Source organism: Neolamprologus multifasciatus, chromosome 16, assembly GCF_963576455.1.
Source record: "Neolamprologus multifasciatus chromosome 16, fNeoMul1.2, whole genome shotgun sequence".
NCBI lineage: Eukaryota > Metazoa > Chordata > Actinopteri > Cichliformes > Cichlidae > Neolamprologus > Neolamprologus multifasciatus.
In genome coordinates this window covers 16,024,552-16,048,906 of record NC_140454.1, presented here as the reverse complement: position 1 = coordinate 16,048,906, position 24,355 = coordinate 16,024,552, and the positions used below count along the sequence as shown (strand labels likewise).

The following is a 24,355-nucleotide window of genomic DNA, read 5'->3' as shown; positions in this document are numbered from 1 at the left end:
CATGGTGTAGTGTGAAAGTAAGAATGTGTTTAATATATTACTTTATTATGCATTACTTTCTTCTGCGGTGCTGCATTACTTTTACGAAATGTAATGAGTAACGTGTAATAGAGTGGTGCTTGGTAACTTGTATAAAAAGGCAGGTAGAGACAATTACACCCCCAATTTAAAACATCTCATTTGTGCGGCATGTCTGCACTCTACATAGACATCATCACCTTTCTGCACTCTTTCCTGAAATGCCTATGATAATTTAACTTCCACATTTAAATAAACATGTAGCATTTTACTAAGAATTGCTCACTATTACTTGACAATGACAAGTGGTGGAGGAATTTTCAAACCATTCCCTTGGGAAAAGAAGCAACAAAACACTATGAAAAACCTCACTACAAACAAAACTGTATTACTAGATCAAAAGTAAAAATATTTATTCTGCAGAAAAATGTTCTCCATCAACATTAAATTGATTAATATTACTGCTGTATATATTCAAATTTAAGCTCATTTTAAATACTTTATATTCTGTTTAATGTCCAGTATCATATTCTATAAACCATATGTGCATAATGGCTGTCCTGTGAGGACCACATATCCAATAAAAATAATTCTTCATGGGTTCAGAAACACCTGTATCTCAATTTCTTTTAATTTATATTAAAATAATTATTAATAATTAAAACTATTAATGAGAAACGAAGGTGGAGTGTTGGCAGAATAGCTGGTTAAACTTATTACATTCATTCAACCAAGTCATTTCTCATAGATGCTAATCTGAAAGTGCTGGCTGAGCTTGCACCTGGTCAACTTTTCAGTTTTATTAGATCGCACACAGTAAGAGCTCCATCTTCAGAACTTTCCTCACTAATGTACTAAAGGAGTTATTAAAACAATTTTTTTACATTCCATTGTCTCTACATCACACATATTGGCCAAGTTGGTTAGCAAGCAGAAACTCATCCGTTACATTGATGAATCACTGAAGCTGCTTTACTTGGAATGCCAGCTAGTTTCCATGGAGCCTGAAACAACCTGGTCTCCCATCAGCTTAACCTGAATGACCAGACGTTTATCCACAATAAAAACCACTAGGAAAACACTGCTGGACTCTCATCTCACCCAGCTTAAGTAATTGTTTGCAGGACACAAACAAGCCCATGAAATAGAGACAACTACAGTTTCCTATGACTACAAAAAGCAGAGCTTTTAGCAACAATAGCCAACTGCAAAATGGCCACCAGATGGCAGTAATGCAAATGACTGGATGCAAACAGGCCAGGAGCTTTTTAACAATGCTGTTTGACAAGAAAGGAGAGTGATTGCTTCACTTTGGCCCATTTTAATTTATGTCTATGTTGCTTTAGGAATGTAGTCTAGTTTAAAACTCTGTGCCAAACCAAACCAAAAAACGTTATTGTTACCGTCAAAACAATAATGTAAACAGATGGACAAGAAAATTCAATTTGCCAGAATTCCTGTAATGTCAACAATCAAGTCATAAATGATGAAAATTTCCTGCTGATTTGATAGTTTGAGTTTTCCCAACTTTTTATTTTCTAGTGTGGAGTAATCCTGTAACACAACACAGCTGGTTCCCACACGCTGCTTCCGCGTGTGACTACTAAAACAAGCGAATGATCATCAAGCTGCAGCTTCCTACTCATCAGACAGTCCTGAGGTCAGTATCGATCTTCAGCCGAACTCTTCAAAGTAAGGAAAGTTCATTTCAAATTTCACCTCTAAAGCTATTTTCATTCTGTGACTCTGAAAACAATTACTGCACAGCATCCCACTGTGCCACTACGCCCTAATGCAAACACACTCCACAATTGCATACGCACTCATTCAGTGAGAGAAATGCTGGTCTGATTAAAATGGAAAGGATTATGGGGGACTAGGTGCTCAAATCAATTGTTTGTACAAAAACCCAGGGAAAATACAGTATGTCAGGGGATGTCAGGGATGTCTGACACAATCCCATCAAGCTGCACACATCATTGGTGTTTCCTCTAATCTAACCGTTCATTTGTCATTCTGCCTCCATGTCCAACCCTCTTACATTTGCTTCTGTCACCTGCTGGCTGTGAGCCTCTCTCCCATGCATGTTTTGTCGGTTGTGCTACATTATATGCGTGCTCGTACTGTGTGCGCACACTACAGTGCAATTTTATACACATTAGACTGCGTGTACATGTATCTATCCTCCTTCACTGTTTCTGCTATGCTGTCTCTGAATCAGGACATGCTGTGAGCTACTGATGATGGTGATGAGTCAGTAATGTGAGAATGTCACCAGAGTCTGGGAACTGTGACTGCTTTCTGTCTCTCTGCTCAGACTGTAGATTTCTCAGCTCACTTGACTATTGCTGCCATGAGTTTATTTTTTCTTCATCTCCTCTCTTATCTTGGACCCCACTTGTCCAATACAGATGTAGTTTCATTGCACTTCAGGCAGCTCAGATAGGCAACAAATGAAGAAGTCCATAACACCCGTTTAATGTATCTCAATTCAAGTAGTCTGAGTGGAAACTGGAATCTCTACCTGCTCTGGGTTCTGTTTTGAGGCTTTGGCCTATTGTCTCAGGTCAGATCAGGTAAATAATATGAAGAGCCTCAACCGTTTGTTTAGCTAGTAGGAAGTATTTGCTCCTCCGATGAGAGCAGCTAGGAACAGAGAGTAGAGTGCTTCGGAAGGTGAACTGTCTGTTTTCCACTTCTGGCATCTGTAGCTGTAAACCCACCATTAACCATTAACCGCTAGGCTGGCTGTAGCATTCAGTCAAAATTCAGTCATTTGACAATATAAGAACAGAACGATGTACAAATAGAACATAAAATGTCAGTCCCATTTCTAACCTCTGATAAAATAGGCAGCTCTTACGTCTGCTTAAACTGACTACTTTTCATTTTCAAGAATCTCAATGATGCAATGAAGCAGACAGACCCCTTCGCTTGTGCACACACAGTCCTACTGCTTGTGGAAACGTTACACACACAAGCACATAACCTGCTCTAATTTGCATGTTGAACTCAACATTAGCAATTATAGACAAATTCTCAATTTCTTTGTATTGCATTTTTTGTGTCAGGTATTACGTGCTTAAAACATCAGGAGGACATAATCCTCAATCCTAACTCCTTGCTACAGCTACACCTTCCTCTTCACTTACCCACCTTTTATTTCTGCAGGCTTACTTCCAATATAGAGAGGTAACACCAGCCCCAAGTCTTTCCAAGCTACATGCAATTTAAAGTAAGTCCTGCTTACGTCTACAGGCTGATATAATGTACCTAAAGGTGAACACCACAACAATACTAAGCTATGTACTTGAGAATGCTTAAAACGTTAGCAGTTTAGAAAGGTGAGAAAGGACTTTGCTTAAAGTAGTGCAAACACACTGATGACCCACATTCAAGAACTTGCAAGAAAAAAGTTTTGCTCCTCATTGCGGGTACCCTGTTGCATATAATACACTCCATGCTCTTATTTATTTACGCTGCTTTGGCTGCTGTATAGTAAGAAAATGTGTCAGTCAGTCACCATCAATAAGCTAAACTTGCATGAGTTCAGCAGGTTCAAACCCCAGCTATTCCAATCCACATGCTGAAGTATCCTTGGATCCTTGAGCCTTACGTTGCCCCTAATGCATCCATGTGTATATAAATGTGTGGCATGGGTGTGGTCTCTGGTCAGCTGCAGAGGAGGGGTGACACAGTGAGCTCCCGGGGCGGCGCAGGGGCGGGGTGAACAGGTGTGCTGGGATCTGACATTGATTGTGTGTCTTTATATGTTGGCAGTGACAGTCGGAGGGGGAGTGGACGTGACAGCAGAGAGAGAGAGCGGGAGTGTCTGTGTCAATGAAACCACAACATCAAATAAAAGTTCTGCTGTCAATATATTCGCTCCAGCATATGTTTATTGGGTCCAACACTACAAAATGTTAGACAGGTTGCTTAAGTATAGGAAAAAAGCACTTTTAAGAATGTGTGTATGAATGAGTAGAAAAGCCTTATTTGAGTACCAGTCAGTTTACAGCAATACTACTTATCTGTCAATAATTAAAATAAGATCGTAACAGTAATTTAGGTCCAATCCTTACATAGACTGATAGTCTAAGGAGAATGTAAGCTATTTGAATGCAGGACTTTAAAAATATGGCTAAACGTATGCAGACCAAATACAGATCGTTGAGTGGCTGCACTTATAAGGCATCCTGTATAGGATTAGGGATTACGCTTCCTGTGTGACCTTATATGTGAAAATCATTATCCTGCTTTCTTTTTGTTGCTTTCACTGTGACAGTAACCATAACGGTCAATTTCAGTGTCATTTCAGCTGAGGGAATAGACCTTAGCTACTTCCATGTTCAGCTTACTGATGCACTTTGGGAGGACAAACGCTTTCGAGTGTTTTGGAAAGACAACCCCATTAACACTTTTTCTGGCATCTTATTAGAATGATTTCGTGATCACCTCTGCCAGTTATATGTAGATAATCTGATACATGTCAGTAGTTTGAAAAAACGCCCATACATGTATATCTACCAACCTTCAAATTGTTATGTTTGTTTGTTTGTCAGGTTGTTTTTTTTCCTCATAGGTTATGTGCTACCTCAAAAAATAAGGGTAAACTAGCATGCTATCCATGCATGGACAGAAAGTTGGATCATTAAAGATGAATTCTTGTCTGGAGAGAGAATGAGCCTGTGACTGCAGCCTGGGGGAGGTGACAAAAAGCTGCAGTCAGCTTGGATAGTGTCCAGCTTTAGGGAATCACATACACATGTCTCAGACTGAATAAAACAGTATTTATCTGTCTATTATATCCATATTCAGCTGACACCAAAAATGTGATTTTCCTCGATCCTAAATAAAGCAGCATTGTGATAATTATGTGTATGTCATTTTTAGCCTTCCACGGTCCTTCGCTAAATTATTTAGTCCACCTTTCTACCTTAATTATATTCATAATTCATGTGTTTTTGTATGTAAAGAATAATTTATGTCCTGTTCTATTATGTATTACACCACAGCAGCTTATTGATATAACTCGAAAATCATGTCAGAGTAGAACAGACTACCACTCCCTGCTTTACAATTAACTGCAACAGAGCAACATTAATACAGTTATTATTGAATATATTCTATTTTTTTTTTCAGTTAGATAAGCCTGTTTCACTTTCTATCACACAAACAAATCTGGGTTTATAAACCATTGTCAAGCTTACGCACAGGGGCTGAGTTAACATGTACTGTACATCCCAGGACAAAGAAGAACATCACTGACTGGTCACAGTTGCACTTGAGCATAGTGAGATCCCTTCCCTGTCTACAATGTTGTCCATGTGGTATATTTTTTAAGACTATCTGATGGGACTGTAACATTTCAACCCAAAAACCAAGATCTCTTCCTTTGGTGTGACAGAAACTTTGGTCTACGAGACCAGATTGTAGTCTCTTAAGTGAAAGTCCCGTGACTAACACAACTAACACCACTGCTGTTCATTGAATCTGGAAATACTACAAAAGCTATTTCACAAATTGCAATCAGACTGTGTTGCACACATTTTTAACAGAAATCAATAGAACGAATTCAGTGACAGTTTGGCAAACTGCCGAGTATGTTTCTGTCTCAGAGGGTTTGTGTTTTAAAATCAAGCTTGTAACATTGATTTTAGTTCATCCATTTGTCATCTTCCTTCGTAAAACGTACACAGACAAATCCTGGACACAAGTACAAAGTCTTCCCATAAACATACAGATCTTTTCTGTTATACTTATGATTTGGATAGATATGGGATGTTGGACACCTCAAAAGTATTGTTATCATGAACAAATAAGTTCTTGATGTTTGCAGACTTTATATCTCCAATGTTTAATGCATTTCATGCAGTTATCAATTTATTTCCACTCTCTCTTGTCCTTTTTCTCTTTTCACTTTGTCACAGAAAATCAAACATAACACATCACCCACTCGCCAACTCATTCAACCAAGCATACCAGTGACAGAGCGGAGAGGAGAGACAGATAGCCAAGTGTGTATTTGTAAAAGTCCTGATTAGTTTATGACATGCATATCACTGAATTGAGGACAGTAAAAGAATGAATTTGCAACTGTTTTCTCATTATTTGTCAAGTTAGGCTATCGCCTAAAGCAGTTGGCTGAACACGTGTGGTTTGCGCACAACAGTTTGCACACAACAGGCACAAAAGACCATGAGACACATCTGCACGTGCATGCATACAGCCCTACACTTGACTTTTTGAAACAGGGGATGAATAATTAGAAAATCTCTGCCAGAGCAGTGGTCCAGGGAAGGAAATAAAGAAAATATATGAAAAAAAAAGTTGTGGATGTGTTGATTGGAGCTGAGGGTCCAGGCAGTGAAGGAGGGAACTGTATGGTCTCGTTGTGTTGTGTAGACAGGGAATTGAGGATGATGAGGAGGCGTTTCCATGGGAGTGCTGCTGTGTTCTTCTTGAACAGACACATTCCCTTATCTCCTGCCTGGGGAGAAACAAACACTGGCAGCTCATATGAAGGGGAGTTTCCCTGCATCTGTTTGAGCTGTGCAGAAAAGCAACAGAGCCCTGATTAAATTTGAGAGACAAAAGTGGTGGACATCCACTAGGCCCATGCTGTCTGTGTTGATAGCAGAACCATCTGTACGTTATGTGCCTTGACAAAGCCTTCGTTCATTTAATTTATATAAAAAGCTGTTAATTTCATCAAACAACAGCTTATCTCATAGCATACATCTCTATTAAAATAAAAGGTGTTAACAGAAGCACATGCTGAATCGGTTTGCCTTTTTAAAGCTCCACTACCAGTGACCGCCCAGAGATCCCAGACTCAGTGTATGAATGGGATCGGCAACATGGTAAACGTTTGAAACCTATCACCCTAATGGCAGACTGCACTCATTTTGCTTTAAATCAGGGCTGTGGAACATGGATGAAATAATCAAATTAAGGACAACTTGCAGTTTTTAAATGAACAAACACTTGGGCATAAAATATGGTCGGAAATGATCAAAGTACAAAACCTCTGATGTGTGATGGTGAGAGTAAAAGACTAGAAACATGCAGGTTAGCTTAGCATGTGCTCTGTGATACAGGACACGCTGGTGCTTTATTCAGCAGTCTTTGATGGGGATTTCTACTACTCTTTGTCTCTGGATCAACAGAGGAAAGAGAACTGAAAGGTGATTATTTACAGAGTTCCACTATGGATACCGCTAAAATCAAACAATATTCACCTTTAAAGTTTTTATATATAAATATATAAATACATAGCGGATACATATAAATATATGTATCCGCTCTGACACTCTGAGGAGAAATATCAGGACAAAGGTATATTGCATGCACACAGAGATCTCTTGTAATAGACTCCATATAGTTCGGCTGAAGCTTTCTTTGGCAGAGGTAATGTTTTCATTGCCATTTGTTGGTTTGTTTGTCTGTGTGAAAGCAGGATTAGGCAAACACTGCCCGGCTGCTTGACATGAAACTTGGCAGAGAGGTGGAGCACGTGAAAAGAAAGGACCTATTAAATTTTTGTGTGGCTCTGGATCACCTTCTTTAAATTCCGAGTTTCTTTTGATTTTTTCAAATGGTACCTTCCCAAAGGAAAAAGTAGTATAGCTTACTAGGGTATATTAGACTTAATAGTTACTATATACAGTAATGGACTTGTATACATTTTACATCAGATTAAAACTTTGGGTATAAGATTCAGATAATTATTTATTAAAAGCTAGACATTTTAAATGAGAATAAGAAAGAAAAGTATGTCTTTGTGCCCCCTTTTCCCTGTTAATGCCCTATTGGCCCCCCTGGCTAAACTTTGCTAGATCCGCCCCTGCACAGTTACCAGCCGTCAGCTGCGTAGAAAAGGATCCTGGTGTACAAAGTAATATTAAATAAATTTTAACAACAGCTTATTAAGCATAAACGTGCTGCTGTTGTTCAGCTGCTGGTTTCCTCTTTCTGGTGCAAAGTGGGCCAAAAACAAACAAGAGAGACTGACTCGCACAAAAAGCCGATCAGCTGATCATTAATCAGTTTCATGATTGAAGTAGCAACAGGAGAAGGAGGGAGAGAGAAGAGGCACTCACTCCATATATTGGCTGTTAAGCTTAACATGGGAATGCTTTACAAACATTTAGAGATGAACTTACACACTTGCTTTACTTCTCTCTGGGATAACTTTGTCGGAGATGAAATGCTGATTTGGTAGCGAGGCTACAAATACTCAACCAGACCGGCCGACAGGTCTCACACGCCGCTCTATCACGCCGCTCTATCACGTGACGCATACTGCTCCGACGTGCTAAGGTTATGAGCTGAGTTACGCCATGTCGCAAGTTTTGTGAGGCGCTTTCGTGATATTTAATGGATCGATTTTATTTTTTATTTCTCTCCGATATCTGATCCAGTAATTTAGGTCGATACAGACTACTTAATATCGATCGGTCCATCTCTATTGGATATACCAAATAAAATCTCAAACCATTATTAATACCTGTTATTGCAGCTTTTCTTTAGATGACACTACTAACCAAAATATGGGAAAGTCTGATGTTCTCTGAAAAATATCCCATATCCACAGTTCTATTACAAATGGGCTTTTCCCACCCATAAGTAAGCTCAAACTATGCAGAAATTCCCGTTTTTAATGGAATTTGTTGTGTTATTGCCTCCCTAAGGAGAGAAATAAACTTTAAAACTCAAATATCGGATGTCTTAACAAGAAAACTGGTAAAAACATTAATGCTTCCTTCAGAAAAAAAACTGTATTCGTGCTGATGGTGATTCTCTGACTTTGTGGATACAGTTTTATTGTCTCATTACTTCAGTTTACCTAAGACATTATGACCACATGCTTGATAAACTAACAACACCGGTGGCTGTTTTGTGTGTTTAGTGCCTCTGTGGAAGCACATAAACCTAAACAACTAAATGAAATGAGGGCTCAGCTGAAGAATCTTGTTGAAACAGAAAGCAATAGATTAGAAAAGGTGATTGAGTAAGCAAAGGACCAGACAGGCATGGAGGAGGAGCATACACAGTGATCTATGTGGACAGGCCTGTAATTGAAGGGAGGAAAGGACCTTAGCCTAGATGAGTATCTACCACTCGAGCAGGTCAACACCCACGTTTCCAGAAAGGCAGAGGGAAAGCGAGAACAAGGCCCCCAGATGGACGACAAAAGTCTACGAGGATGAGAGAGAGAGGGGTGGAGGTAATGTAGAGACAGATGCTGGACATGTATGTGTGATGTTGGTTCCTCAGAGCTCTGACACAGATGGGAGGAAGACAAAGAGAGAGAGAGGATGTGAAAGTAAGACAGAGACAGTGACAGATATAGGGAGAAAGGAGATCAACATGTTGAGACAGAGCCCTGGAGACACAGCCACCAGAGAAGCAGAGAATTATGGGAGTGCAAATTAAATTACACCGGAAGGGACAGTCAGGTCTGGACCTGCAGGAAACACTGCTCATGGGGCTCTTTCTGTGTGTGTGTGTGTGTGTGTGTGTGTGTGTGTGTGTGTGTGTGTGCACACCGATGTTTATGTAAACAAATAGAGTTTGGCTGTTTATGAATGTTTCATGTTCTTTTGTCTCTCTAGAAAAACAAATCTTATTCTCAGCGTCTCGGTGACACAACCTGATTAAAGCTTATGTACGTGCGCATGTGCACATGTACGATTGTTAAGTAACCAGATACATTCAACATCAAAAGGTTTGAAAAACATAAATAGGTTAAGGAATAAAAGCAACACAAGAATAGGCAGCGGGTGGGCAAAGGACACACACACAACACATACACAAATATACATTAAACATTTATGTACACAGTGAAATAGCTGTGCTGCCTCCTCAATTATGTTGTATGTCATACATGAAATCCCGATTCGTCACTTTAAATGCAGGTTATGCTCATTTTTGTCTGTGCAGACAGATACTGTAAATTTATTGCAGTGCTTGATTTTTTCCATTGTAAGTGCCTTAAACTGCTTTCTTGTGTTGTGGTGTCATTGGGGTTTTTTTTTTCGTGCATATTCATTTGGAAGTTCAGCTTTCTGAAGAAGCTGAAAGAAGCTTTTTGCTGAACCTGAGCAGAGAGGATAGCCCTGTACACTACATGAATTCATCCTGCTACTTCTCTCATCAATAAACTCTAGTGCCCTAGCCATACTGTAAATATCCATGCCGTAACATTGCCTCCACCATGTTTGACAGATGATGTGGAATGATTCGGCTCATTTCTCGCCTTCTCCATACTCTTATTTTCCCATCCTTCTGGTGCAAGTTCACCTCAGTTTCATCTATCCAAAGAATTTGCTTCAGACCTTTGCAGCCACTTTTTTGTTTTCTGTGAAAATCTAATTTGCCACTCCTGCTCTCAAGTGTAACCAGTGGAATGTGGAGCCTCCCTGCTGCTGCGGAGTCGGGGCGGTCTGCTTCTCTCCACCCCAGGGAAAAGGGTAACACAACCTGGGTCTGGGTGCAGTTTCCCCCTCCAGGGGCAAGGGTACCTAGACCTGGGGTATAAAGTACGCTTGGGGAGTGTGATTGTGTGTACTGTGTCTATTTATGTCTGTCTCCACGATGGGTGAGTGCTGAGTAATTGCATATGAGAGCATGAGGGTGGGAATGGATGTTTGTATCTGTGTGTGCCTGTTTGTCTGTGTCTATATGTCAGGTTGGGTATCAGACGCCACCTCTCTGGGGACATTCAATTCAATTCAATTCAATTCAATTTTATTTATATAGCGCCAAATCACAACAAATGTCGCCTCAAGGCGCTTCATAGATACAGAGAAAAGCCCAACAATCATATGACCCCCTATGAGCAAGCACTTTGGCGACAGTGGGAAGGAAAAACTCCCTTTTAACAGGAAGAAACCTCCGGCAGAACCAGGCTCAGGGAGGGGCGGCCATCTGCTGTGACCGGTTGGGGTGAGAGAAGGAAGACAGGATAAAGACATGCTGTGGAAGAGAGACAGAGATTAATAACAGATACGATTCAATACAGAGAGGTCTGTTAATACATAGTGAGTGAGAAAGGTGACTGGAAAGGAAAAACTCAATGCATCATGGGAATCCCCCGGCAGCCTACATCTATTGCAGCATAACTAAGGGAGGATTCAGGTCACCTGGTCCAGCCCTAACTATATGCTTTAGCAAAAAGGAAGGTTTTAAGCCTAATCTTAAAAGTAGAGATAGTGTCTGTCTCCTGAATCCAAACTGGAAGCTGGTTCCACAGAAGAGGGGCCTGAAAACTGAAGGCTCTCCCTCCCATTCTACTTTTAAATAGAATAGACATCAGAGAGGTGGCGTCCATCTCAGGCCCTCCATGGTATGGAGGGCCTGAGATGGAGTCCCCCCACCACTCTCCCCCCTGCCAGTGGCAGACGCCCTCAGACATCGGTGCATTGGTGGTTCTTTGTGTCCGGGGATGGGCGTCCAGGTACACACTGGCTCACTCGTGGTGGCTGCTTGTCGGGGCCTGGAGCCTGGGGCTCGCTTGGGCTCCTTCGGGTGGGTGCCCTCGGCCTCTCGGCCTGGGGCTCAGTCACTCTGGCACAGCTAGTTGCCGGCAGAGCTCACGGGCACGTCACTGCAACCCCCCCGGCTTCTTCCGCGGCTGCTGAGCGACCCCTCATCTGGGGCTCTCCTCAGCTCTTTCCAAAATAGTGGCACAGCTGCCCCTCCATTGGTCTTCCTTGGTCTCCTTTGCTCTTGGGGCCTCTGGATGTCTGGAGTTTTGATCTCCTCCATACCTGCTTCATGCCCTGGAGGACGGGGCTGTGGCTCCCCACACCCTCTAGCAGATCATTACATGAAGGAACCTTTTAAATACAAGCTCACAGGTGTACACACGGGTGTTCACACAAACAAGCTACACCCTTTTTGGCTGCTACCTCAAAGCACATTGTGCGCTGTCAATCTTACGTGCTGCACAATAATATTTAATATTTAGTATTTACTGTTATATTCACATAGATCATCGCGATGATGTTGTTTATTATATTGCTCTCTTTTTCTTTGCTTGTTTTCTCTTTTTTCTTTCTCAACAGGTGATCCAGGTGATTGATATATGTATTTTTTGTCTGTTTGTTTTGTTGGTTTTTGGTTTTTGCCCTTTATCACCGTCCCTCTTCCCCGCTCTTTTACTTTCCCTCGTTCTTTTTCCCTTTTCTTTTCCCCAGTCAAGTTCTTCCTTTTCAAGTCTGTCCCGTGTTCAGCAAATGAAAATAAAATAAACAATAAAAGCAAAGGTGAATCAAATAGACCAATACGGCAAGGCTGGGATGGTCCATTTGGTAAAGTAAATCCGTTGGGCATCTTTCTTTGCCTTTAGACAACAATTCTGATGGCAAAAGAACCAAACGGGACAGGCAAAAAAAAGTGTAAAGTGTAACCAGTGGTTTGCATTTTGTTGTAGACTCTCCATTCATGAAGACATCCTTTGATTGATTGTCTCTTGATGATATGTCTTCCCCCTTGAGAATCTTCTTCACTTGAATAGATGTGAAGCTGTTTTTTTCTGTTTTGTTAACCATTGAAAAAATTCTGTCATCATGCACTTTAATCAATCTGGCCATTCCTAATGATGGCCCTCTTTAGTTCCACTGACACCTCTTTGGGTCTCATATTTAAAATTATAGTGAAAAGATTTAAAATACAAAATCGACTTCAGTCATAAAATAGCAATTGAGCAGGTTGCCTCACCGTGAAACTGCTTATCAGTTAATTATCCAATTACTTTTGAGCACACAAAATTGGGGAACTAGTTATACAAATGTCTTTAATTCTTAAACCATTTACAGCAAAAGCCCCTTGAATTAAAGCTGAAAGTCTGCATTCAATCACATATTGACTGTTTTATTTCAAATCAAATGTGGTGGTGTACAAAACTACAAGTAAACTACAAAAAAATGATGTCTTTGTCCAAACAATAATGGAGCTAACTATCATTTTTCTGCTTTGATACGTTTCATTACATGTTGCCAGTCTTTCAATTCAGTTTGAGTATTTGAAAAGAAAAGAAAAGAAAAGAAAAGAAAAGAAAAGAAAAGAAAAGAAAAGAAAAGAAAAGAAAAGTATACGTTAGCACATTCTAAGACTGACATATAATCCTCAGAAATTACTTCTCAAAGTTGGAACATAATATATCCACCGTAGCTGCTGATGAGGATTCAGCCATCATCGATTTTATTGTTTATATCTGTGCTACAGTCACATGTCATCAGATTTGGGAGAAAAAAAGCAGCCTCAGACGTCGCTCAGGTTTAAGTAACATTAAAGCAGGATAATGATGACTTTCACCTGAGGCTGCTAATTTAGCAAATTAGTTGGGTTTTATAGAGACGTTAACGACGCAGACTCAGAGTGTTACCTTAGTCAAAGACAACATCTCATACTGACATTGTAATGCCAATCTGATATCTATTAATATCTCCAGGGCCATTTTTTCCTTTTAAAAAGGTATTTTTTTAAACAAGATGTTACATAAAGAAAGGTTTTAATTTTTAAAACGAATGTTAATAAATATTGGCTCTTTAATTAGTAAATACACAATTGTTGCACTAAGGTGTATTTATAAGATTTACCAGACAAAGTATTACCAACCTTGTCTTTTTAATAGAAGATATTTATAACTTAGATTAATAAGAGGGGCATTTCTAAATGTCAGCACATGAAAAATACTTTTTGCCTCTGTATTCTTTTTTATTTTTAGCACTGACACTGGAGAACTGACCCTGCACCAGTCTGTTCTGACTCACAGATACTATACTAACACAAATACCTCTAAATTCTTTTGCAAATATCTCTCTTAGCTTCACCATGTAAAGTTGAGTTATACTCTAATGTTGACCTTGTGAAATATAATACATGTTTTTTTCTGTTGCTACACATGTACGTACTGCAGCTAAATTGATGACAGGCCACTGTTAAGTTTCCTCATGATTAGCCGGCTAGTTATGAACGTATATGTATATTGATATTGTTCCAGTTATGATATTTCTCCATCTTCAAGCCAGTTATCTTTCTGTTACCTCCTGCAAATTTACCTTTCAACCTTACATCACTGATTCTATGATATCGCCATTCTTTCATCTACTTAACTTGCACAGCACTGACAACGCACACATCAAGCACTTGCAAACACTACAGTATGTGTTAAAATGTCAATTCACTAAGTGTTAAGTCTTTGCAGGATTGGGAGACCCGGGTAGACAGACATAAGACATTTAAGCATGAATAGTAATAATTATTGTTTCAAGCTGCCTAAAGTCTTTTTATCGTCCAGCAGAGTGATTCTTCAAGGAACTGTAGCTTGTGATGCAGGCCTGGGGTACTGTGCTTTCACAAAGGTCACTGAAGCAGATTAGCAATTCAAATTGGGATAAAGGGGCTAAAAGGCTGCTGTAGCCCTGCCTGAGTCTTATTACATTAGCAAAGAGTAGGAGTGCAAAGGCACACTCCTGATTAGATGACATAATAAGGAAGAAGCTTGAAGATATCAGAACAAGTACATAGTATCATGCACTTACTGTACATACTGTACCCATGCATCCACACACTCTTTGACAAACATTACTCACAATATGCTATTTACATACTACAGAGTACGATTTTATTGTGGTGGTTTATCACTGGTATAGTTCCACTAACTATTCCTGTTTACACGCATGGATTACAGCACAGCCAGCATTCTGGCCATCTGCCCTCGTACAACATCCATCTTGCACAAATGAGCTTGGGTTGCAGAAGAATTGTGACAGCATATTGAATGCAAGATTTCCTGCTTTTCAAGGTTGATTTCCCCACCTTTGTTATAGTTCTGTTGTAGTGATTGTGCAGCCTGCCTGGCATTAGACACATTTGACGATGACTGCTGTTACAATTTTTCAAAACTTCAGCTTTCAGCATGAGAAAATTGCTCAGTCTGTGCTGCATGAAACACACACAGAAATACACACAGAAACAAGCTACAAATACAGTGCCTGTAGGCTAATGGTGCATGCACTGTACCCTCTACCAGATACAGTACACGCAAGGCTAACATCATAAATCCCTTCTGTCCTTGTCAAGCCTTCCTCTCACATCTTCAGTGTCATTTACCATATTCTATACTTTCAACACTGCTGGTTCTCAATCCAGCTCATGGAAGACCCAACAGTAAATAATTAATATTTCTCAGGGGTGTTAGACGAACATGAAGGTGTTCAGTTTTGGATTGACTTGATGGAGACCGGATATATCCTATCCCAAGAGTCCAAGAAATTAGGTTGGCAATGGTCTATGTGACATTACAGTAAACTACATAGTCAAAATAAATACAATCGCTGAAGAAAATGGATACATCCTGTGAAAGGCCTTTGCTTTGTTTCAGCACCATGGACAGTGAACACAGCCTCATGCACAGCTGATGCAGAGACAATCCTCTGCAACAGTCCAGTGCACAACAAATGAAACAGCTTGAAGTTTAATTTAACCGATGTGTCCTCAGCTCGTTTTTCATTGTTCAACACGGCTGCCTTGGATACCAAAGCTAACACAAGGCAAAGTGTCTGTGTGTGCAGACGATTATACAGACCTCAATATACTCTGCTGTTTACTTGCACAACCCGGATGCAAGTCAAACGCCTGAGATACGTGCTCTGGGGCTGCTGTGCTATTGGGACAACAAGTAAACTGGGGACAATGCAAAGCCTGGATTAGGTACAGAAATCACTGGAGTGCTATTAACAATATTGAAACGAGCACCACTCAGAGGCCCTCCCTTCTATTCACAGAGCTGTGTTACAAGTGTGAACCTTTGTCCAAATGTCAAATCGTCACTGCCCCAGCCTTAGGAAGCCTCTAACAGGGCAGGAGTGGTAGAGAAGGAGAAACTGAGGATTGATGGAGAATGATTGACTGCAGCAGTGTCTGTGGAGCTGTGCTCTAACCCCCCCCCCCCCAATGCTGTTTCATGATGAACAGCTGACAGGCCAAGAGATGCTGTGGAGACACTGATAACCTAACGGTAATATGACCTCTGAAAAATAAATACCAATATACTGACAGATATGCTCAACGGTTGCCATGACTACTGTGAACCCGCCCCCTTAAATTCACCGTGTGTGTGTGTGTGTGTGTGTGTGTGTGTGTGTGTGTGTGTGTGTGTGTGTGTGTGTGTGTGTGATAGCCGGGCCTCATCAGTCCTACCTTGCACTCCTCCATGCACGTCCTAACCGAGTATGAATCTGTCTCGTATTTCTGAACCAGCAGTTCAAACTCGTGGTATCTGTCCTCCGCCTCCTGGTCAAGACGCTGATAAGCCTGGACACACTCACGGCATCCCAGCACATCCACCCCAGTGGCCATATCCAGGGTGCAGTTCATATCGTCCAGACTCGTAAACCCGTAAAACAAATCCAAAAGTGAGTAGGAATTACAAAAAGAAAGGTACAAATCGCTCAGATTCACGTACGCCAACTGTGTCCCGTTTTCCCCTCTACCAGAGAGGCCCCGGCACACGGTCTCCGCGTCCGTGAAAGTAAAGCAGTCTTTGGACAGGCTGTCGGGGTGACAGGTGTCCATTCGCCACAGAGGTTTGGTAGAATTCCCTAGAAAAATAACATCTTGCTCTCTGGCGAGACGCTGGGGGCCAGGTGATGTTTGGATGTGGTGTCGGTAGTTTGGGTACTCGCCCATGTCTGTAATTGCAAGCCCCTCGCCCGACCGCTTGTCTCGGGTTCGCGTCAGTTTTGCCTCGGCACAGAACCACAAGTGATCAGAGAGGAGGACGGTGATGAAGAGCAGAGAGGCCAGCGACAGTCGCCATCTCTGGGCCCTCTCCGACTCGGTAAATGGCTTCTCGTTCTCTCGGGGTGCAAACCAGTATTTTAAGCCTTCGTCATGCTGCCGACGCATCCAAGCACCCCTGGTCATATTTTAGGAAAGTGCTGCCCTGGCCGACTCCACCGCGGGGGCTGCTCTGCCACAATACTCATTGACTTGTTGGGGGATGGACTCCGGTTGGTTCTCCTCTGTATATCGGTGGGGTGCCGTGCCTCCGCCGGTCCAGGGCGCTCCACTGTCGCGCCCGCAGCACTCGGAGCTATTCCGATCCAATTAGCGAGACCGCACAGATTAAGCCTCGCGCTGCCGCATCCCGGTTCTCCATGGCTCTCCGGGGGGAAACGGCGTCCTCTTTGACCGCATGCCCCCCTCTCCCTACCGTCTCTCCCCGGGTTTGTTCTTTCGGCGGGGGTACAGGGAGACCAGCTGTTGCGAGCCTCTCGGTGCTGATGCTGCGCGTCTGCCGCCGTTCGCTTTGCAGATTCACTTAAAGGAGAGCAACGAGCCCGTTTGATGCAGGCAGGCTAGTTTCTCTGTCCCGTACCTGGGCGAAAAACCTAGAATCCTTTCTCCTGTTGGCCATTGTCATCTTGGACCGCGGTTAAGTTGCCGCCATGTTCGTCTTGAAACACTTTTTCGGAGAGCTGGGTCTGTTTGCGTCATCTCCATCGTTGCGATAGCTCCATCGTTGCGCAGTGGCGGAGCAGCTTATTACCTATATGCACGCCACATACGCTCGCTCGCGCGCTCACACGCACACACCCAAGCGCGCAGAGGGTGAGGGAGAGACCACAGGCACAGAAGGGTAGTTGGTGTTGTTTTGGCTATCTGTTCAGGTCTTCGTGAGTAACAGTGGCCAAATATTGTCCCGGCGGGGAGCAAAAACAAAGAGTCGTGGCGACATCTTTCTTTTGGTGCAGGATAGACGCGTTTCTTTTACATTGAGAAGCTTGCATTTAAGCGGTCGCGTTCACTGTTTGCATATAATCATTAAGATTCATTTATCCCGTCCGTTTCACAGGCCAAGTAAGTTGTGCTGTAAGCCGAACCACAAGCTGAAAATAAAAAGGGTCAAAGTAAAGAAAAGCTTTGAGCAGATTTCAGAAAATTAGTCATGCTTGACTCGCTGAGGTAGAAAGCAGCTGAACAAGCAGCAGGTCTGTGCTTGCAGGATTTACAATACTGTTTGTTCCCTTCTATCGGGTCCTGTCCTGCGTTGTGTTTGACCGGTGGGTTTCCAACGAGCACATGGCTTGCAGTGCAGCTTTACATGCAATGGCCCTGCGTGTGTGACAGACAGGAAAAGCGAGAGGGATGGAGAGATAGATGGTAGTTGCTCTTTAGGGCGCGGAAAGTAAATTACAGTATTTATCCTTAAAGCTACTAATCATTGTCAGCGTGTATGGCTTGGAGCGCTACCAAAGAGACAAGAGAGTGTTGCTAAATGTTAATGGGCTGCATATAGTGGAGAAGACAAGATATGATTACCTGATTAATTTGTGCTCGGAGGCCAGGCGGGAGGCAGCTTATTGTACAATTTGTTGTTGAAGGGGAGAAAGTTCTTTCAGTCCAATTAGTTTTAGTGCAGCGAGCCTCCCTTTGCCAGAAAATATGAAAAAAAAAAGTGAAAATGTGAAATAATTCTGGGAATTAAATTAGAATTTTCCTTATTGTTGGAAAACTTCCAGCAACCTTAATTCAGCCTCACAGACTACAGCTCACCATTACCACTGTCCTCTCTGTAGGAACCATTAAATAGGCTAATTAAAACTGCTACCAACACAATGAAAACAACACAATTATTCCTCTGTGGTGTATGTGTGTGTGTGGTGGTTTAAGCTTATAAAAAAAATCACCTAAACTTATCACATAACAAAACTGTATCTGACAAGGATCAATGCAGTAGTAAAAGCTGCTTCTGTCATGTTGTCAGTAACACAATTATTTGATTTATCAACAAAATGTCACACACTGAGTTTCAATTTGCTTTATGTTTCTGAACCCCTGTTTGTGTGAGTCACATTAAGATGTAATGCCAGCTAAAGTTCAATTTTCTGGGCCCAGAGTTTGGTTGACTCATTAGCTAGAAATTTAAACCACACATGGTGATTTGTGTGTTCATCACTCCCTGCACTCATGTATTACTGCATGGGCCTGTGATGTTCATTGTGGGGGATAGATGTTCTAATTTGGCTGGGATTGTCTCTACCCTTGCATAATTTTATGCTCTGTCTTTGACCCTAACTGTGCACTGTGTCTCTCTGTGTACAGTGTATAGTAGCATAGTACTGTGCAAAAGTCTTGAGTGGCCCCTTGTTTCTTTTTATTTTGTAATGAACATGGGAAACAAGAGTAGTGATTTACTGAAATGTGCAAACATACATGGAAATTCAGTATATAAGCCAAAAAAAAAAAAAAAAGAGTTTGCACAATTCCAATGAGCTTGACAGTCACCATTTTTGATGACCACCTTCAATCTTCAACACAGCCTGAGCTCTGTTAGACAAGCTTTCTTGAAATCTCTTTAAGTAGTCATCAGGAATAGTTCTCCAGGTGTCTTGAAGGACATTCAAAGCTCTACTTTGGATGTTGGCTGCCTTTTGTTCAGTTCTCTGTCAAGATTATCCCACACTGCCTAAATAATGTTAATGTCCAGGCTCCAGGGGTGGGGGAGCTGTTGCCAATCAGATGCTTTCCAGATGGATCAAATTGTGATTGTACTTTTTTGCATTCATAACAACGTAATTTATGACGATCTTCAACACCAGTGATTAAAATACAATGCCAAACATGGCAGAGCTATCACCATATTTTACTGTAGACACTCACTGTAACTTTCTTTTGACCACCTATGTATATCCTTGAAAGTTGTTTTTTGACAGCCACCCTTTCATTGCAACCATTTCTGATGAGGCTTCAGTGAACTGTAGATGGATCAACTGAAGGGTCGGATGCTTCTCTCAGGTCCTGTGTCGCATCTTTTTCCCTGTTTCTTAAGGACATTTAAGGACTTTCTGACTGTCCTCTACTTGTCCAGTGTCCTCATATTCTTTAATAACACACTGCAGAGCGTGCTGAGATATGCCAAGTTTTTTCTAGTACCTCTTTGGGAATCACCTTGTTGATGCAAAAATAGTATTTCATGCCTGTCACACCATGTTATCTTTGCAGATTGTAGATTCAGTGAAGGAAATGGGAGCAACTGTTGTGTTTTTGCAATAGCCTACAAGCAAAAAAGTGGCTAAAGATAGCATTTAAATTTGTTTCTTTGCTAAGTTGCCTGTTATGTTTAGACACAACACTGGTTCATCCCCTGAGTTAGGTGCCTTTTTATGCTGGAGTGATTCGTAGGTCAGTGTTAAGAGGCTTAACGAAAGAAAAAAACCCATTTGAAAATAGGGTACAAGGAGTGAAAATGAGTGGGAAATATGCCTGGAGAACTACTGCTTATGACACCTTTTGTTTTTAAATAACAACAAAGTCTGGCTCCTTGGAGGAAAAATAAAGAGATGAGATTTGCACAGTACTAAGTATATAAACTGTATATAGCATTTCCATGAATATGTCAGGTCCTAAGACAAGACTGATCAACAACATATGGGGCGTGTGTGTTTGGCACAGCAGAGAGGTGTCAGCTTCTTCCCACTCCCAGTGTTTTTATACCTGTGTGTTTATATGTGTGTGAAGGAGACAGAAATAGTGCCAGGGCAAGAGTGAGACAGAGTATACAAACAGAGACAGAGGGGAAAAAGAGAGAGAAAAGGAGAGAGTCTGCGAAATGAATGCAGATTGCTGGCCCTTAAATCTGGAGCCATCACAGTAACAGTAAGGGCTGGCAGACATGACTCATCCACTATTCATGCTAGGGGATGTGTGTGTTAGTGTGTGTGTGTGTATGTTTTCTGAGAAACAACTGTAGCCTATATACATGTGTAAAATTGACTGCACTGTCACCTTATAATGATGCTGCTCTTGTTACATCAAAGGTCATTTACACCGCTTAGGGCCTTACCCATTTTTACGTTAAAGTTTCTAGGGCATCAAAAGTAGTCAATAAGCAATAAGTCATTCAATATCAAAAAGTCCTTTTATATCTATTCGTACATTACTGCCTTGTCTGGCTTGTCAAAGGGTGTGCAGACAAAGCTGAACAAAATCTATTTATAAATGTCTATTTAAAACCGTTTAATAAACAAATCGAAACCACCCAAGTGGAGCGTTCAGTGCTTCAGTGCAGTCTTTGATTCTTTTTCAGCTATTTTGATTTCGACTACAAAAAAAGTAATCACATCCTATATTGTATTCATGAGTCATACAAGGAGGAGGAAACTGATGCTTTTTATAACTGATGCTGAAAGTGATGGTTCTTTAAAAACCTGCGTTTAACGAGAAGTCTGTCTAGTAATTGCCTTTTTTGTGTGCGCCCTGAAGTTCACTGCTGCTTACATCAGATAACTGTACATGTGGCCGTTTGCCAAATGTTGTCATATTAGGAGTATTCAGACATTCTGTGAACTATATCAGCACTGAAATGAACATCTTAACCTACACTCATTGTATCTCTTCTTATTCTTTGTCTGTTGTTTATTTTGGGCTTTTAGATGCATGTCCCTTTTCCTTTCTTTTTTTCCCCCATGATCTCAGTGATCTGTCAGCATTTCAATCCTCTTTTCTATTACCGTCATCCGTCTTCTTCCTTCTCTCCCTTCTTTTACTTAGTAAACCCCGTAGGGTTATTCTCATGTGCACCCTTCTTATTTCTCAGTTACCACCAGCCTCTCTTCCTCTTTTCCTCTCTCTCCATCTTTCTTGCCTTTTATCTGCCTGACGTCAGACAGGAAAAAGAGATAGGCTCAGCATCTGTGATTGGCCAGAGAAGACAACGCCCTCAGCCCAGGCTCACATCCTGAGTGGATGTTACAAATATGATATAATGTTATAATGTTCATGCTTAAACTGTATTTTTTTATTTCATGGAAGAACTATCATTTGAATAGAAAAAATATATAGTTAGTCATAAATACCTTTAAATCTTTATTAGAGACAGTGCTGTAGGAGGAAGACAGATCCTCTCTGACCCCAGCCATCCTAGACCCTTCGCACTCCTGCTGTTAGACACGTGGTACTGGATGGATACAGACCTGCAACAGCAGCTTAAGAGACAGATTCTACCTGCAAACCATGAGGCTACTGAAATGCTGAAAACTTAAATACATTCCACAATCACCAGAATTACATCCCTGCCCCCTTAACCTCTACAATAGAATGTACATATTCATGTGTTTTTATATAAGTACATATATATGTGCTCAACCCCAATTCCAAAGGAAAAAAAAACTTGCGACGGTGCAAAATTTAAATAAATGGAGAATGCACGATTTTCAACTCTCCTAAAGCTGTATTTTTGTCACAATAGATCACAGAAAAAAATACCAAATGTTTAAACCGGGGAAGTTATAGACCACAATATGTATAGCAAAAGAGTGCCTCCAGTATCTTACAAATCCAGTGTTTTTGCACATTTAGTTTATAGCTACACTTACATGCACTGATACATCCCAGTGTCGCAAACATGATTTAGTCAGTGATGGTGTTTTACTTGACTGTATTATACTGAGTGCTTCAAGTATTCTATGCCCTCATGAATGCAAATAAGAGTGACAAAATGTAGCCATACTGAAAGTTTTCTAGAATTTTATTTATCATTATTATTTTCCTGATAGCCAGTAGGCTCCATATATTTGTAAAGAGTGAAAATCAATTAAGGTATTCTCAAGATTTGATTAAGCCACTATACCTTTGAATTACAACACTGAAAACTTAAAGTATTATATTTTCTTTAGTATTTTCCATCACGGCTTCTGATACTTTTCAAGTAATCCACAGTTCTTCAGAACTATGACTTTAAGGGGAAAATGCATACGTGGTATACAGTACACTGTGATGGATTGTACAACTAAAGAAATTCTCAAGAGTCAACCGATTGATTTTCAACCATACAGAGGTGGATGGAAACCAATATCTGCCTAGAAGGTAAGAAAAAAATCAATTTAAAACACTGAAATAGTACATCAGTATTTACATAATAGCCCACAAAGACGCAAAGTGTTTGTGTCGTTAAGACTATAAAATGGCTTAATGGTATAATCCTTGTGGTTTGGGGATGATGGGTCTGTTTTACTACATTTTGACTTATCCTATTATGAAAAGCATAGCTGTAATAATTATGGCCCCATTCCACTCCAGGAAGGTCCTAATTATGTTTATGCTGGTTCACCATAAGGGCTTTTGGGGATGCTTAGTTTAACTTGCACCTTCTATTTTGTGTGTGTGTGTGGGGGGGGGGGGGGGGGGGGGGGGAGTCTTTTGGTAAAACAAATGTACATTCTCTAGAGTGCTCAAGTCCTCATTGGACTTGAGGGAGATTAGAGCATTGATGGAGATGCAATCATGCCGTACAAGCTCCCACCCCACCACCTCTCCTCAGCCTCAGGGTTTTACTCCTGTGATCGATTGGTTCATCACATTTCCATTCCAAGAATCCCTATGCGGCTTATCAACACAGCTCACTTTCCCAAGGACACTGCCCATTCCCATATTCATGTTCCTGGATTCCTGGCCTATATTCCCAGTATGCAATCGGGATCTGGAATCCTCTAGCTTCAAAGGAAATGTTTCTGTCAGGGAAGATAGCTTTTACCCTGACAAAGAAACATACAGAATACTAATATGTAGTACAAAAGGATTGTTTTTATTGGATCTTGTATTTTTATGTGCATTATCAACATTCTGTGACAAAGAATACACAGAGATTATTTACACCCCATTAATACCTTTTATGCTTCACATCTTATTTTAAGCATTGTGCAGTGTACAGTAGTGATATGCATACAGTCATTGTTTGGTGCATTCACTGTGTGTTATAAGATTAAACGCCTTTCTGTATGTATGACAGTGTGTTTGTCTTCATCCTGTCTTACACAGATGTTGCATCATTGATGGCCTGAAAATGTATCCTGGGGCTCTCAGAGTCTTGACAGAAACCTTCATAGGGGGAATGATTTCACTTGCTAGGAAAAGACAAGAAGGTAGCAGGGATGATCACAGTACGGTACCACAGCACTTCTTTAGTTCTAAGACTATCATGAGAAAGAGCAAGTAAGATGTGTACATATTATAATGTGAAATAACCTTTTAATTGCATAAAATTATACAGAGAATTCCTTTAAGTTTATGATGGCTAGAACTCATCAGGGAATAATATAATTTTATTATCATTCAGGTTTGATTTTGATACATAGATGTTTTAATTCAGGTCATTCTAGCCTGAAGTCAGTCTGCCAGAGTAACTTTGCCATCAAGACAAATACTGCAGTAAGTCAATAAAAACTGGATGGATTATGATTCCCCGATAATTAAGTCTAACTATGGTTATCATCAGACTACTCTTTTTATGCTAATTTAATCTATTAATCTAATCATAAGCTCA

At 40.9% G+C, this 24,355-nt stretch overlaps 1 protein-coding gene across 1 annotated transcript in view; it reads right to left on the bottom strand.

Annotated features, from left to right (window-relative positions):
* nalf1b (NALCN channel auxiliary factor 1b) overlaps positions 1-17,869 on the bottom strand; it is a 94,127-nt gene extending 76,258 nt beyond the window's left edge. The window contains exon 1 of the mRNA XM_085135323.1: positions 16,231-17,869. Within this exon, the coding sequence (XP_084991449.1) occupies positions 16,231-16,956 (726 nt within the window). The 5' untranslated portion in view covers positions 16,957-17,869. The remainder of the gene's footprint in view (positions 1-16,230) is intronic.
* Positions 17,870-24,355: the final 6,486 nt, after the last annotated feature.